Source organism: Manacus vitellinus, unplaced genomic scaffold (genome assembly GCF_001715985.3).
Source record: "Manacus vitellinus isolate BGI_N305 unplaced genomic scaffold, ASM171598v3 scaffold_0_pilon, whole genome shotgun sequence".
NCBI classification, from domain to species: domain Eukaryota; kingdom Metazoa; phylum Chordata; class Aves; order Passeriformes; family Pipridae; genus Manacus; species Manacus vitellinus.
In genome coordinates, this window is record NW_021938789.1 from 7,387,502 (window position 1) to 7,397,159 (window position 9,658).

Genomic DNA, 9,658 nt, shown 5'->3' on the forward strand with positions numbered 1-9,658 from the left:
GGGAACGGGCGGCGGCACGTGCCGCGCGGGGCGCTGCGGCCGCTGAGGTGCGGGGGGGCAGGGGACGGAACGAACGGGAATGGAATGGAATGGGAATGGGAATGGGAGAGGGAGCAGGAGCGGGAGAGGCGGCACGGCACGGCAGCAGCGGCTGCCGGCCAGGAGCGCGGGTGCGGGTACGCCGTGTGGCCGGGCCACCCCTCGGCAGCGCCGCTCGCCTGGACCCGGCCGGGACGGGTCTGCTGAGGGGAGCGGGACGGAAGGGCCGGGGGAGGTCGTGCCTGGAAAAGGAGGCGGATCGGGGGTGCGGGTACAGGGATTGCTGTTCCTGGGTTGGGGTTTACTGTTTCCCTGGTTGGGGTGGTAATGGGGGTTGGTTCCCGGGTTGGGGCGGTGGGTATGAGGTTTAGTGGTTCCTGGGCTGGGGTCATGGATATGGAGGTTACTGGTTCCCGGTTTGGGGTGGTGGGTGTGGGGGTCACTGGTTCCCAGGTTGGGATGGCAGGCACAGGGATTGCTGATGCCTCGTTTGGGGTGGCGGGTACAGGGGTTACTGGTTCCTTGTTTGGGGGTTACTGGTTCCCAGGTTGGGGTGGTGAGTACTGGGAGTGCTGGTTCCCGGGTCACTGCTCTCCCCTGAGCTCAGGGTGTCAGGCAAGGCGAGCTCCTGCACCTGCAGGATGGGACTGCTCGCCCCGTCTGTGGGTGCTTTTTGGCCATCCACGTGTTTTTTTCAAGCCGTAAGTGTAAGATCTCTGTGTTTCTAGGGTTGTGCTTGTATGTGGAGGCAGGAGGCTATACCCACTTCTTGGAAGCTCCTGACCACTCGCCAACATGGTAGTTTTCACATGCAATGCATGTGGAGAAGCTGTGAAGAAAGCACAGGTTGAAAAGCATGTGAACATCTGCAGAAACTGTCAGTGCCTGTCTTGCATGGATTGTGGCAAGGATTTCTGGTAGGTAAAGGATGTGAAATAGCTTTTCTCACTCTGCAGAGGTTGTCACAAATACAAGTTTTTTTCTGTGGTCTTTTAGAATTAAATGTGGCTATGTCTGAATAATAATATTTGTATTTAAAAATATACATGTTTTTATAGAAATTTAGGCTTAATCATCCAAGTTTGAACCTCATAGACAACTAAACCTCAGCAGTAAACAGGCATCAGCGACAGAGCTTTCAGCTTCTGATCATCAACAGCTGTTATTTACTCTGCTACTGCAGAGAGAGTGAAACTGGCAATAATGTTCCTTTTGGAACATACTGAATTTGTTGATTAGGTGTTGCACATTTCAAAGGACTGAAGCATCTCTGTGACCTATGGTTAAAAATCTCGTATGTTCAGGGGTGATGACTATAAGGAACATGTGAAGTGCATAAGTGAAGACCAGAAATATGGTGGAAAAGGTTTTGAAGCCAAAACTAACAAAGGAGATGCCAAACAGCAGGAGTGGATTCAGGTAAGTTTGTATTATATACAGATATGATAAATAACTATTGTTTATAATCGTTACAGACACTAGAAAGGCTATACTGGATCAAACCAGAGATCTGTTTTTCCCAATATCCTCAAATTTCTTTTGGCATGTCTTAGGTAGGTCTTTTGCTTATCCTGGTAAGAAATGTATCTTTTGTTTGTTTTGAATTTATCTCTTACTAGTTTGATTTAATGTAGTTTTCTCAGTTGCACACTGAGTGTGTGCTCCAGGCTGAGAAATTCTACCCTGCTCAGTTGTTCTTCATATGTGAGTTATCTCTTTGGTCTTCTGAAGTCTTCCCAGTTCTACTGTATGTTTGTGAAATAGAGTTCAAGATATGGATGAACCATAGATTTAGTGTGTGTCATAATGATGTTTTCTGTGTCCTTCTTTGTATCTTTCAAAGTGATTTTTGCCAGTCAATCTGTTTTTGGTTTTTTGTTTTGTTTTTTTGCTGCTGCTGATCATTGTTCTGGAATTTTCATGGAATTGGCTATTTTAAACCCAAGATCTTGTGTCTACGCTCCAGCGATCAACTTAAAGCCTACCATTTTAGATGTGAAGTTAAGATTGCTTTTCCTTTGCATCCTGCTTTACATGAATTTGTGTTGGCTGTAATTTACCCTTTTATTACCTAGTCACTCATTTTCTTAAAATCTTTCTGCAATCCTTATAGTCCTCATCCTGAATAGCTTCACAATCATCAAAAAAATTTCCCTGTCCTCTTGTCAGATATTTTGTAAATATGTTGAACAAGAGAGGCTCCAGCACAGATGAAAATGTCTAATACCCTTTCTGTCTTGTGCAAGAATCTGCCTTCTTAAGGCTATTCGTTGATTTGTGGAAGGAACTCAAACACATTTTTAAAACCTCATTAGTAACAAGTTAATCACCTTCATACATGGATTTGTTGATTTCTATCTTGTATAGAACACAATCTAACAAGGTACTAAGCTACACACACACACAAGGTGTATGAGTAATACAGTCAAAGATGAGTAGTGGTTGAGATTGAACATGGTTTGAGGACATTGTTAAAGGCAGCATGATGTGAGAGGTATTGCTCATGAACACTGTAAACCTGCCTCAGAAGTAAGTTCTTCCTACACAGAAAGCTGAGGGATTATTACCAAACACCCTTTTCCAATAGTCTTAACACATCCACAAAACCTTAGTACAGGAAGACTCTCCAGTGTCCAGTGGCTGCGTCTTTAAGTACCAGGAAGCTCAGCTGTTTTTCACCCCCACAAGCAGCAGTGCTGTTCAAGGAACTGCCATGAGGAACTGCCCTGGCCTAATCTCTGTTCTCTTGTGCTGACACCCATAGCTTGGGAATATCCTGAACAGTCTTACAGGGATTAATAGTTGTGGAAGCTGGCACTGCTGCCAAAAGAAAAGCATATCAAACTGTGGCATCTAAGTAAGCCTGATTTTTCACAATTAACTCCAGAAGCTTACAAAAAAACAGGAAGTTGACAATTGCTTTTCTTAATAAAGGTCTTTTTCATGCTGCAAGAATCCCTAATATGGTACAGTTTCTTTACTTTAGAATGTATTTATTACAGATTGTAACTTGTACATCAGAAAGCACTGGTGAGCAGTCCTGCTTACCTGTGCTTACTGTATAGGTATAAATGCTTAGATAGATAACTTTGACACATCTAATGATCTGTGATTAAAGCAAAGATCAGTCTTTTTCTCATGCATTTTGAACATTTCCTGTGAACAGACTATACCAGCTGTGGGTGCTGGGTGATTCTCTCCAGTGCACTTCAAACTTGCACACCTTGGATGTACCATTTGATCCTTATGCTGCTTTTCTGATTTAATTCTGGTTTTCTTATTTAGAAAATCCATGAAGTCATGAAGAAGCCAAATATAAGCCCTAAAGTGCGGAACATCCTGGAGCAGATGCGTGCCTTTGATAACATTCCAAGAAAAAAAGTAAAGTTTCAGGTATGTTTTAATGGAGATTTGTAGTAATCCGTGCAGTGAGCTCAAAAATAGACTTTCTTAGGAAGTGCTACTCTCTTTTAACAAAGGTGGGACACATTGCTTATTTGGGCATTGGTATAGATGGTGTAATGCCTGACTTTCAAATAGGCAATATTTGTAAAATACATTTCCACGCTTAAAAGGACTCTTTTTGTGCCAGTTTAATTAGGTATTAAGCCAGAGACTCACCATTTAAACATAATCTTTAAATTGTTCTTTTTTCAATACCTTTCTTTTTTTCCCTATTTCCAATTTCTATTGAATGTCCAAATTCTTAGACATACTTCTAAAGATTTTTTATTTCTCTGGCCTTGTTTTTCCCTGGTGAAGTCAAGATCCTGTTTTGAGAGTTTTCCTGTTACTCAGTATTCTGACAGAATCTTCCACACTGCACGCTTCACTAAAGTAAATTCCAAATGTTTCATGTTGTATCAGTAAAGAATTACTGACAAGCTGCCCTTTTTTTTTCCCCTCTCTGTTTTGTGCCTCAGATGGTGAGGCTGAGAGAAGATCATGCTTGCTCCCAAAGCACTCAAATAGAACCTAATAGAGCTGTGGTAAAATTGCTGCTAGTGAGCTGAAGGTTAAAATACTTTTCTAGAAAGTTAATGTTCTAAGCAGGGAAAATTATATTGTCAAGAAGCCGCTTTCTTTTTGGTAATATATGTTGCAGTGAAAGATCAAATGTTTTTGCAGTTCATTGTTCAATTTACTAATGCACCTTTCCTGGGATTTTCAGTGCAGTGCAAAAATCTTTACATTAGGTTTTATATAGAATTCCATGTTTCTAAAAGTTGATCTGTTGCTGATAGTGTAAACAGATAAGTTGAAATTTATGGCTTTGTTTCACCAGGAGCTCTTGCAATAACCCAAACAACTTTCAAATGTTTGCTTCGAGACATTTGTTTAAATTTTACTTTTCTGTAATAAACTAAGGTATCCATTGAGGAGCATGACCATCTGTCCAGTACACAAATAAATAAGATCAGATCATTAATGTTTTAACTCATGGGAACAGTCAGAAGGTTTGGTAGGACATTAACATAACAAGTTGTATTCAAAAGCTTGAGGATTATCTTCTGTATATACTTAACCTCTTTGGGATTGCTATTGGTGAGGCAGTTCAGAGAGTGGTGTAGCCTCATAACAGTACATAGGCATTATGTACATAGCCATAGTACAGTTTAGTAAGGAGGCTTGAGAGATTCACAGCAGTAACTTGTAACCAGGTCTTAGTCAGAAGCAGTGATTAGATTCTTAAATGAAAAATAAACCCAAGAACCAAATATATGGTAATTAAGAAAGAAAATCAGAGGTGCACATTTTCAGTTATTGCTGTTTTTTCCCTGCACAGAATTGGATCAAGAACAGTTTGAGAATTACTGACAGCACTTTACAAGATCAGGTGTGGGATGTTTTCTCAGAAGCAACCAGAAAGGTAAGTTAAGTTAGAGGTACAACATCATACAACAAGAATGCAGTTCAAAATGCTGGAAGGAAAGCCTTTCAGACTCCTTTTGTAGATGCTGGCAGAAACATTGTCTCCTGTTGTTACCATGGATTCCGTTATAATGTAATATTTCTAGACTGAATTGCTTACTTGTGGAACAGACTGTCGCTGGAGTAGTTGTGAATACTGGGTAGGTTGTGATTGAAAACTTGGACACAGTGACACAATTGTGACATGATAATCAGAAGGCTTATTCAACTTAATGCTACTAGTACATAAAGAAAGGAAAAACCACTACCTTTATCTTTGGTTCCAGTCTTTTAGCACACACTGAGATGGAATCAAATATCTTTTCAGAACTTTATTGGACCCAAATTTATGTGTATTGGACTGAAAACTTAACAGCACCCAGTTCACTTATCTTATTAGTGGGGAGAGAGAAAATCCTCCAGTTCATGACAGAAATTCCTCCCACTTTTTTGTCCAAATTGTGGACTCACCCTGACCTTTTTGTCAGTGCCTAATTCTTTGCTATTTCATTACTAGCTTAGCATGTTTTGGTAGGGTGTTGTTGTGATTGTGTACATGTATTGCTTCTATTAGAAAGCTGTCACAGATCTCATTTCTCTGTTGAGGTAAAGATGCTCTCCCCCCACATTCTTTTGAGGAAGAGTGTAGGCATAGATTTGGCATTAATCCCCTGTTGATTATGCTTCATGTTTCTGATTTGATAATTCCAGTTAAATCTATTTGCAGTTTTTCTGAAGAATCCAAATATAAGAGCCAGGAAGGAAAGAAACACATTTTTTAAAGGATATGAACATAATATTAGCTCTGGACACTGAATTTGAAGTACTTTGTTTTGCTGGAACATTAATACTGAGTCAACAGAACTTCATTTAAGTCATAAAATATTCTCTCTTGATTTAAACTTATTTTTAAAGAAAATAAATCTTCAATCTGAAAAACTTCTATTTAAATACAAACAATTTGCACTATCCATAGAGCATAGCATTAAAGTAAAATATATAGCACAGCTTTCTTGCTCAGATCATTTCAGTGCACCTTTAAGAGTTCTTAAAAAAACTCTTAAGATATTCTTTGTAAAACATACCTTGAATTTTATGTACTCAATGGACATTCCTAAGTAGAATTCAAATTTAATTGAAATTACTTCTTACAAAACCATGTTGGTTTTAAGTTGCCTTGTATAAAGATCTATTATCTTACTAAATAGCCAAACTAACATTTCAGTAATTGTATTTCACTAGTAATTATTAAATTTAAAGTTAAAATTAAATATTATTTTTTTCATTAATATATTCATTCTTCAACAAGAAAATAATTATCAGCCAAGGAATGGTAGAAGAAGACCAAATATATTAAGGTGAGAAAAGTAAAATTAAAACAACTAGAAGTGCCTTTGTTAACATCATGCAGTAACGGTTTGTTGTCCCAGACATCCCAAGACAGGGAACTGGGTGGCAAAACTAAGATTATTACTCAAGGTCTGTATATTTGGGAATAGGTTCTGCATGTTGCTGTAATGTTTTGCTTGTGTAAATCAAAGAGTTGTCACTCCCTTAATTACATTTAGCAATTACGTTAAAACACATGGACATTTACTTCAACTAAAAATTATATATGTTGTAAGATAACATTTGTTCTTTGACATTAATTAGCATTTAGTCTTTAGTTAAAATAGGAATCAGACACACTCGTGCTATTTCTCAGGTATCTGGTGTTACCATATGTAAGAAATTTAATTGATTTCGAGAAATTAATGTTCTTCATGAATTTTGTAGTAGGGGAAAGTTGCAGTGTCAAAACAAGGCATGTAAAAATTGTAATAATCTTCTTTTTCAACAAAAGATTTCAAATGAAAAAGAACAGGACACACCACAACGGAAGGAAGAGCACCAGTCTGCAGAAACTGAGGAAAAAACAGTGGCAGAAGAAAATGGAATTACAGATGATAAAGTTGAGAAGAAAAAGAATAAGAGAGAACGAAAAGAAGAGAGACAAAAGAACAAAAAGAAGGAGAAAAAAGATTTGAAATTAGAAAACCAGTCAGAGGTAAAAAAGAGTAAAAAGTCCAAGAAAGGAAAGGAGAGCGTGGAGAATGAATTTGAAACAAATGGAAATGGCCATCAGAGTGAAGTTGAAGAGGAAACAAAAGTAAAGAAACGCAAACATAAACGTGAATTTGAAACAAATGGAAATGGCCATCAGAGTGAAGTTGAAGAGGAAACAAAAGTAAAGAAACGCAAACATAAACATGTAGAAGGTATTAATTATACAACTTATATTCTTGTTTGTTTCGAAGATGCTTTTTCTCAGTTCCAGAACTTAATAAATTACCAAAATAGAATTTTTAAGTAGGAAGTTGCATATACAAATTAGATTATTTTTTAAGAGTGATTGCACAGTTCTTTTGTATAATCTGAACCTCTTAGCAAATATAAACTCATGTTAGAAGAACAGAACCTTAAGTCGTGTCAGAACTTTTCTTCTAGTTTTAAATTTTTTTGTGTATGTTTATCCAATTCCAGCTCCAGAGGAACCTCCTATCAAAACAAAGAAAACGAAAACTGAAAACACCAATGACAACAAAGAAAGTGTGGGAACTAATAAAGGTATCTTAAAGGGACAATTTAGTTAATTTAGACTAAAAGACCTAATGCAGAATATAAATACAGTGCCTCTGCAGGAAACCATGAAATACATTGGGCCACAGCGTACATAAATGCAAATTCAATATACACACCAGGTCAGAGTAAGTAGTTAAGTGCTACACTTAACATCTGACACTGAATTACTTCTCTCAGTTGTTGCTTCAGCTGTGCTGGCAACCTCTGGCTACATTTGGTTCCACTGAGCAGTGAGGAATCTGGTGTGTTTGTTTCACCACCACAGGTCTCTTCCCTGCACGTTAGCCAGCACAGAGGAAAAAGGAAAAAGCTCTCTTGGACCTCCTGGTATCTCTCATATCCCCATTTTTGCTCAGTGAATCATAAATTGGATTTCAGATGTGTCAGACCTTAGTTTATGCTTGGATAAAGCTACTTCTTCCTGTCATCCAACACATTATGGCTGTTGCTTGAACATACAGATTGTTATTTGGGAACTACCAATTAATGACCTCTGAAGGTGGTATTTGACTGCCCATGCTCTAAGCTTGAGGAGACAGGACCTTCCTAACTATAGTAGAGAAGAAGACCTGGCAATGCCTAATTTTACTAACAGTGTTGTAAACCTAATTATTTTCTAGGTAAATTCAACTGGAGTGGAACCATCAAAGCTGTTCTGAGACAGGCTCCAGACAACGAAATTTCAATTAAAAGACTAAGAAAAAAGGTATGGTAAAACATTGGGGGTTTTAATCTCCTTTTGTCTTGTGAATTTCTTTCTGTAATGCTGAAGTTTGTAAAATCCTGGTTTTACATTATTTAGCAGAACATCAATTGACAGAATGTCAACTGAAGGATGGGTTCTTTATTGCTTACTGAGTTACAGAAGAAATTCAGTGCTAATTCTGTGAAGAAATAATAGCATCATAGATTCTATGCTACTTTTAATACAGTAACATGAATGTATTACTGCTTAAAGTGGAGTCATCTTTACTAACTAAAAACTATTCCTCTGTCTTTGTACAGGTTATAGCTCAATTTTACGCAGTAGCTGCTGAACAGTACAAATCAGAAGAGGAGATCCTTGTCACATTTAATAAGAAAGTGAATAACAATCCCAAATTTAAAGTTCGGAAGGACAAAGTGAAACTTGTGAAATAAAAGTTTGCATACTTTGCTGTTGCGTTTTAGTCTTGCAGAGGGAGTCAAACTCTTCTGTCACCTGTACAAATACTATGCATTGGTCTCAAATTGTATATGTGAAAGCAGAATTTAACTTTTAATACTGGGCTCGTTTTTCTAGATTGATCACAGAACATTTTCAGATACTTTATTTTTTGATTTTATGGAAAATGTATATTTTCTGGTACAAGTTTTAAGAGACATTGAAAATAATTACTGCCTACTGTATTAAAATTCTCCCAGTAATGGATATAATTTATAGGCATGAATGTTTTACCTGGACCTAGGTTGTGTGGCTTTTTGCAGAAACTATTTTAAGAGCAAAGAGGATTTTCATATTAAAAAACCGAGTGTGGAATAAATGTTTTGTTATGTTCAAATCCAAAGTGGCATGACTGATATCCCCTTTACACAGTGTAGCTAATGTATGCAGGCTTTAATAAACCACTAAGTCTGTGGTGTAAAATGTGTAATTATAGTGTCTCAGATTTGTGTGTGCAATATTGCACGTTCAGTGAAAATCTACAGACTGAGTTACCTGTATATGCATTGCTACTGGAAGTCTTGATTAGTAATGCAACTGACTTCAATATAAGTGGTTACATGGACCAAAAATTGACTGATGAAATCAATTACTTTAAAATACCACCTTAAATATAATAAATCTTGTCACTTTATAATTGTATAATAAATCCACAGATTATAAATTATTTGAAGAGGCCGTTACAGTGCAGTCACCAAAACAATTTAAGTAGACCAGATAAGTTAGACATATGTAAGAGACAGAGTTGCCTGGGGAAAGGTACTTGAAGTTTTATAGGTTTTTACTGAAATGCAAAATACTTCCATCTAGAAAGTTTCCTACCATGAAATAGTCTGTTACAAACAGTGGTAGAAAACTGTTGATGGTATGGTGTTTTTTTTG

The 9,658-nt window shown here is 37.6% G+C and overlaps 1 protein-coding gene across 3 annotated transcripts; it reads left to right on the plus strand.

The window, feature by feature from the left end:
• Positions 1–8: 8 nt before the first annotated feature.
• Positions 9–9,449, plus strand: LYAR (Ly1 antibody reactive). Of its 3 annotated transcripts, XM_025896769.2 has the most exons (10): positions 9–47; positions 768–956; positions 1,344–1,458; positions 3,325–3,432; positions 4,826–4,909; positions 6,794–7,058; positions 7,137–7,208; positions 7,474–7,557; positions 8,193–8,278; positions 8,578–9,449. In XM_025896769.2, exons 2-10 carry the CDS (start codon positions 835–837, stop codon positions 8,710–8,712), a joined length of 1,071 nt encoding a protein of 356 aa, XP_025752554.1. In that variant the 5' UTR covers positions 9–47; positions 768–834; the 3' UTR covers positions 8,713–9,449. The 3 variants fall into 3 exon arrangements, with proteins under 3 accessions (XP_025752554.1, XP_025752553.1, XP_029818118.1); XM_025896768.2 differs by having other exon boundaries at positions 6,794–7,208; XM_029962258.1 differs by lacking the exon at positions 9–47 and adding an exon at positions 604–705 and having other exon boundaries at positions 6,794–7,208.
• The last annotated feature ends 209 nt before the right edge of the window (positions 9,450–9,658 follow it).